This window comes from Phycodurus eques, chromosome 4, assembly GCF_024500275.1.
Source record: "Phycodurus eques isolate BA_2022a chromosome 4, UOR_Pequ_1.1, whole genome shotgun sequence".
Lineage (NCBI taxonomy): Eukaryota > Metazoa > Chordata > Actinopteri > Syngnathiformes > Syngnathidae > Phycodurus > Phycodurus eques.
The window spans coordinates 18,041,156-18,056,672 of NC_084528.1; the positions used below are offsets into that span (position 1 = coordinate 18,041,156).

General features: G+C 39.4%; 2 protein-coding genes across 3 annotated transcripts in view; one reads left to right on the forward strand and one right to left on the reverse strand.

Moving 5' to 3' along the window:
- Positions 1 to 233: 233 nt before the first annotated feature.
- rabac1 (Rab acceptor 1 (prenylated)) lies at positions 234 to 4,474 on the forward strand. The gene is made up of 6 exons (XM_061674341.1): positions 234 to 342; positions 792 to 931; positions 1,270 to 1,482; positions 1,776 to 1,873; positions 3,011 to 3,112; positions 3,196 to 4,474. The coding sequence occupies exons 2-6, from the start codon at positions 813 to 815 to the stop codon at positions 3,282 to 3,284; spliced, it is 621 nt and encodes a 206-aa protein (XP_061530325.1). The 5' UTR covers positions 234 to 342; positions 792 to 812; the 3' UTR covers positions 3,285 to 4,474.
- A 4,040-nt stretch (positions 4,475 to 8,514) lies between these two features.
- Positions 8,515 to 15,517, reverse strand: part of atp1a3b (ATPase Na+/K+ transporting subunit alpha 3b) — a 49,254-nt gene continuing 42,251 nt past the window's right edge. For both annotated transcript variants that reach the window (XM_061674343.1, XM_061674342.1), the window contains exons 15-22: positions 14,189 to 14,357; positions 13,966 to 14,120; positions 12,095 to 12,218; positions 11,860 to 12,005; positions 10,945 to 11,075; positions 10,759 to 10,860; positions 10,434 to 10,525; positions 8,515 to 9,633 (exon numbers count right to left, since the gene is read on the reverse strand). In XM_061674343.1, coding sequence (XP_061530327.1) covers positions 9,605 to 9,633; positions 10,434 to 10,525; positions 10,759 to 10,860; positions 10,945 to 11,075; positions 11,860 to 12,005; positions 12,095 to 12,218; positions 13,966 to 14,120; positions 14,189 to 14,357 — 948 coding nt within the window. In that variant the 3' untranslated portion in view covers positions 8,515 to 9,604. The remainder of the gene's footprint in view (positions 9,634 to 10,433; positions 10,526 to 10,758; positions 10,861 to 10,944; positions 11,076 to 11,859; positions 12,006 to 12,094; positions 12,219 to 13,965; positions 14,121 to 14,188; positions 14,358 to 15,517) is intronic.

Genomic DNA, 15,517 nt, shown 5'->3' on the forward strand with positions numbered 1-15,517 from the left:
GCTGATCTCAAGTCGGTTATGTGAACTATGCTTAAGATGAGACGAAGATGAGTTTTATTTCATGTCTCCTTTGCAGTAAATCCAAAGAAAAACGCCATAACTGATTTCAGGTCGGTGATTTAAAAATCATTGTTTCAGCTATTCTATATTGCCGGTCTGGTGTCATATTTTATTATCGCCGCATTATCACAATTAAGCGGAAGTAACACCATACTAGCTGATCTCAGATCTGGTATTAGCGGTGGTTGTGTTGGGAGGTTTGCCAACTTGCATGTGGAAAAAAACAACAACCACGCGTCACTTCCGTCAACAGCCGGAGGCAGCACGGACCACTTCGATTGTGTAAGTGTTTTTGTGATAATAACTCCTTTAAAGCACGCTTTAGGTCTATTTTTTAGGGTGAAACTCTAGCGAAATTGACGCGTGTCGCGCTGTCGTCTCATGAGCCATAGCCGTATTTAAACCAACGGAGCTAGCTTAGTAATGCTACAAGTGTTCGAAACGCGCACCGTGCCGTCATTTGACGACTGCATTGTGACTTTAAATGTTGATTTGTGACGTGTCAGTGTTGCCTCGCCCGTGGTTGACTCATATTGGAGAGGGGGGGGGGGAATCCGCTTTTGCCACTCTTCGCCAACTACAAGCACAATTTGACAATATGCTGACCCTATACTTACATTTTCAGACAGCGTCAAACTGAGCATTACCATCTTTGCAAAGTCACTTATTTTTTTTTTTGGGGGGGGGGGGGTATGCAGATATTGTCAATTGTTACTCATTCCTCCTTTTAGGCCTTAAATAAGACTTGTTAGATGCAAGTTCCAAAGGGTGAGAACTGTCAGGTGGACATGGAGAGCAAAGCTGGGGATGTTTTCGGTGCTGAGGATGCTCATCCGACGGGCACGGGCGGTACAGCTGCAATCCTCGCCAAGTAAGACATACATTATCATCACCTTAAATGCTTGATTATTAATTGTACTGCATAAGCGTCAATCTCAAAGAATCCACATTTGGCCTTGCGTGATCTTTTTTCTTTTTTTTTTTCTTTTTTTTTGCGGCTCGCAAAAGTGTGCCACATTTTTTGTCATGACTTCCACTCCAAAGTAACCCTAAAAATGATAAGATTTTATACAATACAGTGCTAATTTTCTTTATTAAAAATGGTATATTGACTCACGAGGTTCGTCGTGGAACGAATTCAATTCGAAAGACAAGGTATCACAGTATTTGTATACCAAAATACATTTTCCATAATGTCCCCCGTTCCAGGCTGGGCTTCCCCAAAGGCTTTTCAGCCAGCGTGGCCAAAGAGTGGCTGGACCGGCGCCGCGCGTCCATCCGGCCGTGGGCCAGTTTCGCCGACCAGCGCAAGTTCTCCAAACCGCGCAACTTCGGCGAGATGTGCCAGCGTGTGGTGAAGAACATGGACACGTACAACAGCAACTACACTTTCATCTTCCTCGGACTCATCCTCTACTGCATGTAAGCGCCGTAATAACGGCACATGAAATTTTCTCGGCCTGCCTTTTATTTCTATTGTGCAAACAGGTGACGGAAATCATGAATAACAAGGAGGAACAATCTCATTCATTTCAGTAGGCCTATTCATGCCATGTACAATTTTGGACTCTGGGTCGTTTCCAGACGTTCAGTTTATTTCTATTATCCCATCTGCGACTGAGCTTGGTCTGAAAATTTTTAATTACATTTTGTTGTGATTATTTCTGTTGTGCAAGGTGGTGGTGGTTATCATATATTCTTTCATTTGCCTTTAGAATCAGCTCGCCGATGTTACTGATTGCTTTGGCTGTGTTCGTCGGTGCCTTCTACATCATCCGCCTTAAATCACTGGAGTCCAAGCTGATGATCCTTGGTAAGTACACATTGCATCTGCTTATGATGTACTGTGGTACCTCGGCTGATGTTATTTTTATTTTTTTTTTGTCTTGAGTTGCGAACAATAATGTGATTTATGAGCGCGAGATGGCGGCAGCTAATTTCACCACAAGCAGCAGTTAGGCACATTCTTCAAAAATTGCCACTGCCACTTGAAGTTTAGTGTAAAATAAAACATACAACAAAGAGCATAACATGTTGTGTATTTAGCCAAAAAACAACTTTGTCTACCAAAAGTCCATTAGCTAAATGCTAACACACGATGCAAACCCCTATAAATGGGCTAACAAAATTAGCATCGATGTCACAGTGTTTTAACTCTTTTGAACACAAACGTTGCAGCAACACACCATTACCCGAAAAGCATAATAATAGAAAGGTAATTTGAAATCGTTTTTGGACAACAAGAAAAAAAAACTACAACAAATGAAATAATCAGGAAGAGTCCAATTGCCTTGACTCAATCTTAAGAATTCATCAATTGTTGTGACCTGGATGACTGAAAATATATATAAAGAAAAAAAAGAAGATTTTTAGCAAGCAGATAGTTTTTTTTTCTTCAACTGATATTGTGGTAGTAAATTAAAAATGACTTGCATAATCGACAGTCAAAAATTACTTTGGCTATTATGCAAAAAAAATGTAGACAGACAATATAACAACACTCACAGGCATACAGTTATTCATCCTCTGCGAAGACGAACTAATAGTACTGCAGTTTACTAAGCTTCAGTCTTTTTTGGTTTATACCTATGCATGTATTATATTGCCACCAGAAGGATCAGCACAATGCCCACTGAATTATCATGATGCACAAACTAGTTTATTCTTTACATTCTTTTTAATTATGTTATTACTGCAAAGTACAATACTGTAGGTTGCCATTTTCATTATTATTAAACACGTTGCAAAAAAATGTGGTTGGTGTTTTTGGGGGGCTGGAACAGATTAATGCCATTTGCATTAATTTCAGTAGGGGAAGAGCATTTGTAATAATTTTGAGTTTCGAGAGTGGTCACAGAACGCATTCAACTCATAAATCAAGGCACCACTGTACATGCATATTTTCTTTGTACTATTCTGCGTTGAATCTTTAGTATTTTATTTTTTACAGGCAAGGAGTTGACTGTGCCACACCAGATGAGTCTGGCTGGAGCCATCTCCTTACCCATCTTCTGGTTGGCTGGAGCAGGAGCCGCCGTCTTTTGGGTTCTGGGTGAGTCAACCTATATTGACAAATAAATATAGTACGGTAATATGGCAAATATAATCTATCCGTTTTCTTTCTCCCCCACTTAGGAGCGACTTTGTTCGTGATTGGCAGTCACGCCGCATTCCGAGAACTGGAAACCTCTGACATGGAGGAGCTGCTCATGGAGCCTGTGTGATACACACTAACTTGCTTGCAATACGTACCTGTTATTGATGTATAATTGAAATAATGTGGTGTATTCAAGCACATGATCACGGAATGGCAAATTTGACTTATTTTATACACTGACGCCTCTTATGTTATTGTATTGTATTGATTCAACTCTGAAACCTACAAAAGTGCAATTTAAAAGCTTTGACCACATTCAATTCTATATTGATCCTGCACAATAATTTTTTTGCTATTCTTGTTGAGCTTGTCCAATTCTAAACCATTTGGGCTATATGCTGTCATGTTATCAGTGTTGGGTAATGAATAACTTGCAACAAAGTGACATCATTTAATGACAAAATGTATCTCATTGTAATGCATTACATTACTGGCAGAAAATGTGTCAATTATAATTGCTTTTTGAAATTTCTGTTATAACAATTTTAGTTACATTTGCTGCAAAAGCTTGGATTTAACTTCCTCTTTCTAAAGCTGCCGCTTGTGATGGGCCCCGTTCTGGTCATGTGCCATTGCTGTAGTCTCAAACACAACATTGTTTATGAAATATGACCTCGACGCACTACCTTGTGGTGCAATCTATTAGTTTATCTGAAATTTTGAAAAGGTTACATCAGATTAGACTCACAATATATAGTTAAAAGACCAAAGTCAATGTTTTGACTTTTATGTGGAACAGTAATGCCATCGCTTTTTTTGGTTGTCATATGAAGCACTATCTTAATTGCGCACATTTGTCATTAGATCAACATGGTATCATGTTTTCCACATGCTGTGCAGATAGTGCAACAAACATATTTTATCATTTATTTGCTTTTCATCATGTTTTCTTATCAGTTTATTATTTGTATAAAGAACAAATATATGACTAATTTGAAAATAAGGATCTTTGGTTTTAATCCACTTTTTTAGAGGAAAAATCCAAGAGTCCTCTTTCTGCATTCATTCAAAATTAAGAAAAGTAATCATTGTAATCGAGTGTAATTCGTTATTACTTTGAGAAAGTCATTGAAATTGTTACACTGCTATCACATTTTCAACAGGATAACGTGTAATTGTAACCAACTACATTTCCAAAGTAATCTGTGTTACATATTCAACATTTGATATTTTTATTGGGTCAATTCAGCTTTGTCATAAAGTTCTGGCAATGTGACCAAAAAAAACCAAAAAACAATAAAACATTTTTTCTTCTCAGATTATTGTGGATTTTCCTGTTCTCTTCCTGAACCACGACGTACAGTAGTGATGGGATGATTATAGCTCAAGGAGTGTGTCGGCACTGTATTGACACTGTGTTGGTCACTGAATAGTGACCCCTGCAGTAGTTCTAAAATCATTGCAGGTAAAATAAATGAAAATAAGATGGAAAAGTTTACATGCTGCAAACCCAACATCAGCCTGTGAAATATTTATTCGCTAGTCCTTTACTTAACATATAATCTCATCATTGTATAATTACTCATTTACTTACAATACTACTGCTGAGTTGTTTTTGAGAAGAGTTTAAAATTTGCTTAAAACCTTGTGTAAATGCTAAAATGAGTTGGTTTGTAAAATACAGCAAATTTGTCAAATACAATTCAGTTAACATTTTTAACGTATGGAATTTTGTTAATTTAAGTGATCAATCATACAAAATAAAAGACTCAAAATTGATTCATTTATGCATTTTTATTGAGGAACAAAAGTCTTCGAAGTGTCTTTGCTCCAAGGCGATTGGTTACCTCCTCTTCGACACCAGTTCCCCCTGCCTTAGAAAAAACCCTTTCACAGGGTACAGACGAAGATGGTGAGCATAGAAATTTAAGTGCGGGTTGCTAAGTTTCAGGAGCTCCCTGAATCCCTCATTTTTAACAATGGTGAGTGGCTGACAGTCTTTGATGACCATGGCCTCATCCACTGCTTGCTTGTTAGGAACTGCAAGCCAACAGGAAATGTTTTTTTTTTTTTTAAGGACTAATTTTTACAAACAATATTACAGAGGCACACAAAGCCTTTTGTGTGTAATAAACTATTTTCGAAAGGTAAATTTTTGTGTGATAATTTCAACATACCTGGGGTACTCACATGAGCATCTGCCAATTCTTCATTGCCTTGCCGAGCTCTAGAATGCCTCAGCATTGATGAAGTGTAAGTGTAAGATAGCTTTGTGGAGCAGAGCTGACACGTCGCCTACAATAAAATAAAAAGTGAATTTATCTGAAAACAATTCAAACCTCTTACTAGAAAAGAGTACAAACATATTTCATTAAAAAACTAACAGTAAGCAATGCCCAAAGGGGAAAATGATTTACCTTATTTGGCGTCAAAAGATGAACATTTCTTCATGGACTGATCCATGAGGTGAGGGCAAGCAAAACTCCATCCAACAAATCAGCAACGTGTCGACACAGTTTGTTTCCTTACAAACACAGTTTGGCGCGGCACTTCCAACCGACACACTTCTTGTATTGGTCACATGATTTGTTGCATTTTTTCTTAAAGCGATACACGCACCAATACGGGGTTTCACTCTTGTGCACTCGGCACAGTGCTGACGCACCAGTTTTGTTCAAACCATCACTAACATACAGTACATAAACACGAAAATTGAGTGAAACTTTAACCCTGATGACATGGAGTGTGCTATTACTTTTCTAAGCAATCTGGCATATAGGGGCATATTAAGGGCCAAAGTTTGACATCCCATTTCCAAAGTCTGATGGACATGAAATTTCTCACACAGGTTCGCCTTTAAAAAGAAACGCAGTTCAACCATGCTTAGCTGCCTGATGTTTTAAAAAAAGAAAGAAAACAAATCTTAATTTATTTTCCATGACAAGAATGATGGCAAACATTCACGATTTCTCCAGAATGTTGTAGTTATCCTAGCAACTAGGACCTCGTGTTTTCTTCTGTCATTTATTTTCTACCCACTCCCCCGTCCAACCCACAACACACACACGTGAGGTCACGCCAGTCTATGTGCTGTACAAAAAAATATCTCGCATCCATAGATGTCCACCTAGAACCACTGACTACCAAAGCACAGTAATGTGTGATTAACTTGAAATTTTACACAAACACGCGCCTAATAAATGTCCAAAACAGCCTCCGGATAACGCGCCACATCACAATAATGACGTGGAATTTTCTATAGCAAAAATGATGTGTTGCGGAGGTATGTGAGTTTTGTGTCTCTTCAGTCTCTAGTTGTCATTTTCTCCATGTTTGCAGTGGGAAAGGGATATTTTCTCATATCTTCCATCTATAGCTCTTGACTCCAAATGTGCCATAACCACCGCCCGTCTTATGACCCGAGTGACCCGTGCTTTCAGAGGACCACCTCGCTCAGGTTACCATGGTGATGACCTTGAAGGCCCCGCCTCCCTCCATGTGTGTCTCACACACACGCACACTGGTTTGTACACTGCAGTAAAGGCGAGCGATCGATATTCTATTAAATGGAGTGCGGTGGATGGTGTGGGAGGGGGAGAGGCAGGTGGGGCGTGTGGGGGTGAGTGTAGTCGCACTGCAGTGAGACACAAGAGGTGTTTGGATGCTTGTCAAATGTTCTCATCTTTAAAACGTCAGTGGGATGAGCGGTAGGGTTGATTTGAATCATGTGAGCCTTTGCTCAATTATGCTGGGCCAAACGCAAACGTGATGCACTATCCAGTGTTGGAGGTCACACTCGACGGCAGCCCATCCTTGCCACATCTTTCAAAAATGGCTTGAAACGTCACAGTAGACATTGGCATGATTTCATCTACATTGGTAGCGTGACTTTTGAATTGGTTTCATGACAGCTCATAATTTGTTTGTGTATTATGAGCTGCCGTTTGACTTTTTTTTTTTTTTTTTTTCCTTCTTCTTACTGTGACGTGCCAGCAAAATTTGGAGAGATGAGCACTGTATGTGAACTCAGCGTACTTCCCAACAAGCAGCAATTTGGCAAATAGTGAACATTTCTTCATAAAAGAGGCTTCAAGCTGTCTCATGCCACTCAATTTAACACATGGGTTAGCATTATGCTAGCGGGCTTTAAGGCCAAGATATGTGGTTGTTTTAAATACACAATGCAAAATTCCTTCATTTTATGTTTAATTTGATCGTTAACTTTAACTGGTCAATATTAGCTTGAAGCCTCTTTTTATTTAAATTGTTCACGATTTGCCAAAGTGCTGCTTATTGGGAAGTGAGTTGAATTGAGGTCACTGCCAGCATGCAGCGCTAATAGCAGCTACTGTAAAAATTACTAAGGTCAACGGTGGTATAACACCAGGTTACATAAAAAGATCATTTTTTATTAGGCTGTGTTCATGTTCACAAAAATATTTGTTACAATTGATTGATAAATTCATAAAAAATAATTCACAAAATAATGTAAACATTTAAGTGCATCTTAAAATGTATTATTAAATACTGTAAATGTGTTCTCAAATAATTTAGTTAATATTTTTAAAGTGCATTATGAAATACTGCATACTTTATAAATGGCCTAGAATGGGTTGAGGATATTGATATAAAATAATTTCTTTATATTTACAATTGTTTTTAAATTTGTTAATAAATAACATCAAATATTGTTTTAATATAATTTTGAATAATATTGTAGTTTATTTTGTAAACCAGTGGTAGAACCAGTTGAGAATATCAGTTATTTAACAAAAAACATTTTATATATCAGCATCTTTCCTTGAATCATAACTGAAATGCACATTTTTATATTACTTTAATTATTTTATGACAACCAGTTCAACACAATTTTATTAGTTCAACACAAACATACAAAGTTATTTTTGTAAATAGCAGAGCCGTGTGACTTCTCCCATTCACTAGTTCCTTATTAAATAATACTTTTTTAAAAATGTAAAGGCGGCACCGTGGCCGACTGGTTCGAGCGTCAGCCTCACAGTTCCGAGGACTGGGGTACAATCCCCGGCCCCGCCTGAGTGGAGTTTGCATGTTCTCCGTTTTCTCCGGTTTCCTCCCACATCCCAAAAACATGCATAAATTGGAGACTCTAAATTGCCCGTAGGTGTGACAGTGAGTGCGAATGGTTGTTTGTTTGTATGTATGTGCCATGCGATTGGCTGGCAACCAGTTCAGGGTGTACCCCGCCTCCTGCCCGATGTTAGCTGGAATAGGCTCCAGTACGCCCGCGACCCTACTCAGGAGAAGCGGCTCAGAAAATGGATGGATGGATGGTAAAAATATAAAATGACAAAGAAAGAGCCGCAGTCAGGAGGAGGTTGTATTAAATGTTTCTAGATGTTTTATTGGTGTTGCTTTCCTTTATTTGACACGCGTTCTTACCAGTACACTTCGTTTGTATTCTCTTAATTGTCTTGAACGTCAACCTTGAAGCCGCCAGCCTGAGACGCATACATGCACACACACGTGGACCATCATCATCTTCATCCTCACACATCATAAAGCCCACACACTTACTCGAGTGGTGTCCATTTTGAAACACAACGGGGCCCAAAAGAACAGGGAAAAAACGGCTTCTTTTCTTCGTATATATATTTTTTTTCCCTTATTGTATGGGTGTCATTTTAAATTCAGTATAGAATTATATAGAGTTCCTAGAGCACACAGAAAGATTGTTGATGTAAGGGGGGGTGTGAGTAATAACAACAATGCTGTCACACAGTGTACACAAACGAGACAAAACAGTTGGGGGGAGAGATACCAGAGGGGGGATGTGGGATGCCTTGGTGTGCCCCCCACACCACCGTTAAAAAAAAAAATCCCCCAAAAATCTGTAAATCAGTCCCCCTACCTGACATCTTAAAAGAAAGAAAGACAACAACAACACTGTGGTGCAGGTGGGAGTCAGTCAGTGTGATGGCTATTTGTGTGTGTGAGGGGGGGATGGAGGGGATGGGGAAAGGGCGGGTGAGGGGTGGGTGGGGGCAGCAGTGTGGCCCTTTTTCAGCCGAGTCGGCTCCTTGGAATCTACATAAGACAATATGCAGCTGCCGTTTGGTAGATATTATTATTATTATTATACGGGTTTATGTACACAGCAGTGAAAGAACACATGCAAAGACTATCATATGGGAAGAACCGGTGAAGGGGGGAGAGGGAGAGAGTGTGGGGGAGGGAGTGGATGTAGAAAGTTGTAAAGGTGATTTTGCTGTTTTGAATCTTTGGGGCAGTTGGGATGAAAATTGCTTCGAAGCGTTTCTTTTTTTTGTCTTCAATGGGGGAGCGGGAGGCAAAGGGGGGAGTAGGAGGGACGGTAAATTGAAGAAGATGAGGGATGAAGGGGAGGGGGAGGGGGTTTGGAAGGGGGAGAGGGGCGAGGGTGATGAGCAACAAGATGCTCTCCGACGATCAATAATACGTCTCCTTCTCCACCCAACCTGCACGACAGGAAACAAGGACACGTTTTGCTGTTATTTCACCACCAGCTGGGTCGACTCACAATCAAATAAAAATACAAAAAAAAAATAATAATAATAAATTACAATAAAAAATAAATAAGATACAATAAAGGGAAAAATGAGTGAATAATTTAGTATAAAAATTCTATATATTTTTAAAGTGACTTAATTATTGAAATTAAAAGAATAGAATCAAGCAATAGGTAAAAAAATAAAAAAAATAAGTAAAAATGGAAATTTAAATAAAAACAATCAAAAATCTATAAATTGCAATTATACCAAAATTTAAAAAACAAAATATGTCATTAAAAACTAAAACAATACAAATAAATAAAATACATTTTAAAAAATGGTGAAAGACTTCTTTCAAAGTAAAATAAAAAACTAAGTCAAAATAAAATCTAAATAAATACAAATAGAATACAAAGAAAGTGAAAAATGTAAGTATAAATTTAAGTAGAAAATTAAACTATGAAAAAAATGAAAATAAAATAGACTAAAACATTTAATAACGTGAGTAAAATATGAATTAAAATAATTATTTATCAAAATACGAGTAATATAAAAGATATTTTTTTCAATGTAAAAAAATACATTTATAAAATGAAATTGACTCAAAAAGTACATGACATCCCCAAAATGAAAAAGTGAAATACACATTAAAACAACATTAAAAATATATTTTATAAATGGTAAAAAAAATAAATAGTAAGTTAAAAGTACACTACACAAAATAAAGCTTAAAATGTAACCTGATTATACTGTAAAATTAAACTGACCTCCAGGGTTCCGGCGGATGAGGAGCTTTCGAATTTCATCATAAACGAAGATGAGGAAACTGTAAGGGAATGCGCAGAACCACCAGGAAGGCCTGCACACAACACACATACACAAGCTTATCATTTACATGGCAACAGCCACACGTCATGTCCACCTTGTAAAGGTTGAGCCAATTGAGCCACTGAGAACGAAAGTGGGCTTCGAACTGCATTGTTGTCATTTTGCAGGAGAGTGACTTCAAGTTTTATAGCTTCGCTCTCGTCATTAGTGGCTCAAGTGATCTCAGTGGCTGACTGGTGAGGAAAGAGAATAGCAAACTCTCACTTGAGAGGATACATCCTGAGGGCCACATCCATGCCCGGGCAGTAGGACAGGAAGGCAGCCAGGGCCGTCTCTTCAAACAGGCCAAAGATCAAGATCTTGTTCCTGGTGGGATCAATGGTGAGAGGACAGTTTTAAAGAGGAACCCACCATGTACAGGCGTACTGTACTCTACTGTAGTGTACTGACTTCATGCCCTGCTGGAAGACTGAGTTGCGTCTGGTCTTGCAGATGATAACGTCGGCCCACTGCACCACCACGATACTGACGAAGAAGGCCGTGTGGCACGTGAACTCCACAATCTTCCTCTGCTCGTACGTCTGAGGGCAAACGCGGGAAGCGAGTCAGCAAAAGCCACCACGTCCACACACCTGACACGTTCACAGAAGAGCATGGATCGAACACTTTACGTGACGACAAAGGAAAAAGAAGAGGACGAAACCCTGCAACGCTAACAAACATGGCCCAGGTGACGGCCGTATTGTTTTCATTATAGTTGAACAAAAACATGCATGCTAGATTAATTGAAGACTCTAAATTGCCCATAGGTGTGAATGGTTGTTTGTTTGTATATGGCCTGCGATTGGCTACCGACCAGTTCAGACTCTGGGCAAGAAGCGGGGTACACCCTGAAGTGGTTGCCAGCCAACCGCAGGCCATATATAAACAAACAACCATTCACACTCACATTCACACCTATGGGCAATATAGAGTCTTCAATTAACCTACCATGCATGTTGTTGGGATGTGGGAGGAGGCCGGTGTACCTGGAGAAAACCCATACAGGCAAGAGGACAACAAGCTAACTCCACATAGGAGAGGCCGGATTTGAACCCGGGTGAGACAGATGTGCGAACCAGTCGTCCACCGTGCCCCTCTCAGTGTTGGTGTATTTTTAAAATTCTAATATTGCATTTCAGTCCGATATTTTGTGTAATTTCTTAAAGCATTATTGCACTGGCCATCAATCGATTGTGCAAGTGTACCTAATGTATGACAGTCCTTTAAACAAATTCCTGATGTATTTATTTTGGCAATTTGTTCATAATACTGATATGAAATGTTCATATGGTGCCACGTTTACTTCTGAAGAAGACTCTGTACCCATTGTTGTCCGTAGCTGTCCTCTAAGTCGTTGCAGGCGCGGTCGTCCCAGTCCAGGCGAATGCCCACCAGTCGACTGGGCAGGAAGCCATTTTCTGCCAAGATGACAAAGTAGGCGAAGAAGCCGCCCAGGGCCTGGATCATACCTGAGGAAAACACAAACAAAACAAGGCCGTCATGCTCACTCTTTCACACAGAGAACCTGCTAAATGCGCGAGAAAGGGGCTCGACCCACCAATTTGTCCGTAGGCGATGCTGATGAGGCGCTCATTCACCAACTTGTCCCTGAATGGGTTCCTGGGCTGACGCTTCATGATGTCGCTCTCCGCCGCTTCGTAGGCCAGCGAGATAGCGGGCACCTGGGAGCACATTAGCAGTTAGCCTGACAGAGTAGGTAATTAGTTCGGAAATACATCAATTTTAGTTGAGGGGCCACATTCACACCAATTGGAACTGAAGTGGGACAGACCAGTATATTTGGCCTAATAAATGATAAATAACAACAATTCCAAATTTTTAATTTTTTGGGTGCAAATAATGAGGGTTAGGTACATTTTGAAATTCCCCCATTTATTCATCAGTATCTTATTGCAATTCTTTTTGCAAATCCTATGAGCAATCTGAAATTTCTTAAACATTATTGTCATTTCAACAATATTATGAATCAGTTTTTTCATTTCCACGTGTAGGGTTGGGGATCAAGTATCGAGAATCAATTGGAAGTGGGATGAACATCAAGAGTAACTCTCATTGTGAATCTTGCTCTCTCTTTGACTTTGGAAGAAGTATTTTTATTTTAATGTATTTATTATTTTTATTTCATTTTATTTTATTTATTTTTATTTTGTTCTCACAGGTAAGGGACACTGACTTGCGTTCTAGCACCATGCCTAGTCGGTAAACAAACAAAAGACAAACTATTGAAGTTGCCCTTCCCTAAAAAGAAATCATTTGAGTTGTTCATGTTTCATTTAAAAAGTAATTCTCTCTCTTCCTTTATAAGCAAAACTTAAGCAGTGTTTTGCATTATGTTCTCTCACTGTACAGAATGAAAACCAAACAAAGCCTTAAAACCAAGGTAGTGAACCGTGATTTGTTTTTTAAGTTACATATTTTCATTTAATATTTTAGTATTTTTCATCAAATCATTTTGCCTTTTTTGTAGAGGTGCAACAATTAATCAATTCAACGAAAACTATTGTGGTAATTGATTAATCGTTTAAGAGAATTTAACTCAAAATAGTCCAAATCCTCGGAATTTCAGCCTCTCAACAGTAAATATTCCCAGATTTTTGTAGTCCTCCATGAAAGCAGACTGATTATCTTTGCGCTCAATCAAAATAAGACATTTGCAAACATCTGCTTTTACTTTGGAAAACACCGATAAACATTTTTTCCTATTTTCTGAAATGTTATCCACCAAACCGGTAACTGAATCATAATCATTTTATGTTTGTGCATTATGTGCAGTCAATTTGAAATAATGTCCTATTTTTGAATAAAAGGATAGAACTTAAAAACATTTTTTTCTCCGATTCATCCCTCAATCAAAAAAAGAATTATCGACAGCAATCGTTAGTTATAGCCCTATATGTTTCATTTAATATTTTTTAATATAATAAAATGTCAGTAGGTGTAAATGTGAATGTGAATGATCGTTTGTCCATATGTGCCCCGTGATTTGCTGGCGACCACTTCAGTGTGTACCCGGCCTCTCACCCAAAGTCAGCTGGGATAGGCTCCAGGTCACACGCGACCCTAGTGAGGATAAGCGGTACAGAAAATGGATGGGTAGATGGCATTATGGTTAGATGAAGTGTACTTACAGTACCTTCAAACTCTGGCACTAATTAATCCAAATCTAATTGATGTCAATGGGAAATTCAATTTTGAAAGTCCTAATGGAAGTTCATTTTAGGCTTTACACGATCAGGATTTTTGGTGCCGATCACCAATCAGCGAGTTAAAAAAAACGATAACCGATCAAAACCGATCATCGGCGAATTATTATCAGCATAAAATGCTAATTATTGGCTGATACTGATCAAGCCGATCAGATTGGTGTAAAGTCTAGTTCATTTGTGGTAAAAGGCAGTAGGTGCTCACCATGTCAGTTCCCAGGTCAATGCAAAGGATGGTGATGGTGCCCAGTGGCAGGGGGATGTTGACGATGATGAACAGGAGGAAGGGCGTGATCTCTGGAATGTTGCTGGTCAGCGTGTAGGCGATGGACTTCTTCAGGTTATCAAAGATCAAGCGACCTGAAAATGTAATAGTAGCAATAATTAAGTACATGAGGAAATAACTGATGCTGAATTCTGACGGACACCTTCTTCCACTCCAGTGACGATGGAGGCGAAGTTGTCATCCAGCAAGATCATGTCTGCGGCTTGTTTGGACACGTCTGAGCCGGAGATTCCCATGGCGACGCCGATGTCGGCCTTCTTCAGGGCAGGAGAGTCGTTCACGCCGTCGCCTGTCACAGCCACAATGGCACCCTGGCAGAGCACAGAGAGATGTAGTGATGAGGGCTTATTCAATAGACCACTAGCGCCATCTGTTGGCCTTTTAAGGTACTACAGGAAGTCAGATCAAGTCAAATTGATCCATTTTCTGTACCACTTCTCCTCACAAAGGTCGCAGGCATGCTGGAGCCTATCCCAGCTATCTTCGGGTGAGAGGTGGGGTACACCCTGAACTGGTCGGCAGCCAATCGCAGGCCACATGTAAACAAACAACCGCCTCTCGCCCGAAGGCAGCTGGGATAGGCGCCACCACACCTGCGACCGTAGTGAGGATAAGCGGTTCAGAAAATGGATGGATGGATGGATGGATTCTCAAAGGGCTGCACAGGCCTACAGTTGACAAAGATCAAGGACATCCCCTGATCTCAAACCATCAATCGGACAAGGAAAAACTCAAAACCCAATTTGGAGAAAAAAAGAAGAATACTTGAGAAGGGACCACAGATGGAGGGATCCCCCCTCCTGGATGAACAGGCCGCAATGGATGTCGAGTGGGCAACATTTATCACATAACCCTATAATTAATTAACTCATTCATCGCCAGGCCTCCATGTTAACATGGATATTTGAATTCAACAACTGTCAATGGCAGTGATTAATTAACCCTCTGGACTCTACAGCTGGCCATTTGTCGACTTTGTTTCCTTTTCTTGAACTTTTTAAGCTTTTGTTAATGCATGTGAAGTTTCATTCCCAACGGTGGGGATTTCTGTCTGATTTTGTCATTTCCAACTTCAGCTCTTTAAATATATGTATCAATACACTGTTTCTATCAAATGTATCCTTTTGAAACCCATTGGAACTACATTTTTAAATTGCTTGTCATTTACTGTTTTGAATCATAGAATTTGGGTAAAATGTATTTCATTACAGACTCAACACATTTTTTGTTGTTGTTTTCTACCAGATTACATCATTTATCCATTTTTGGTCAGGGGCGCAATTTGATATAGTATTATTTATTTCCGAAAGAGGCATTAAATGGCTTAGTGCGCACTAATGGCGCATGAACGACGCAAGTGCCGATAACTCCTGCTTACCGTGGAGAAAAATTACATTTTATTTTAAGAAATTGAAGCTCCCGCTGCTGCTGTAGAAAGACTCTACTATAAGAATCATGAGAGCGAAAAGTG

Excerpts from the sequence above, each read along its gene's own strand:
- rabac1 (XM_061674341.1), top strand. The coding sequence starts at position 813 with ATGCAAGTTCCAAAGGGTGAGAACTGTCAGGTGGACATGGAGAGCAAA. Across the intron at positions 932-1,269 it reads ACAGCTGCAATCCTCGCCAA|GCTGGGCTTCCCCAAAGGCT; the intron begins GTAAGACATACA and ends CCCCCGTTCCAG. Across the intron at positions 3,113-3,195 it reads CGCCGTCTTTTGGGTTCTGG|GAGCGACTTTGTTCGTGATT; the intron begins GTGAGTCAACCT and ends TCCCCCACTTAG.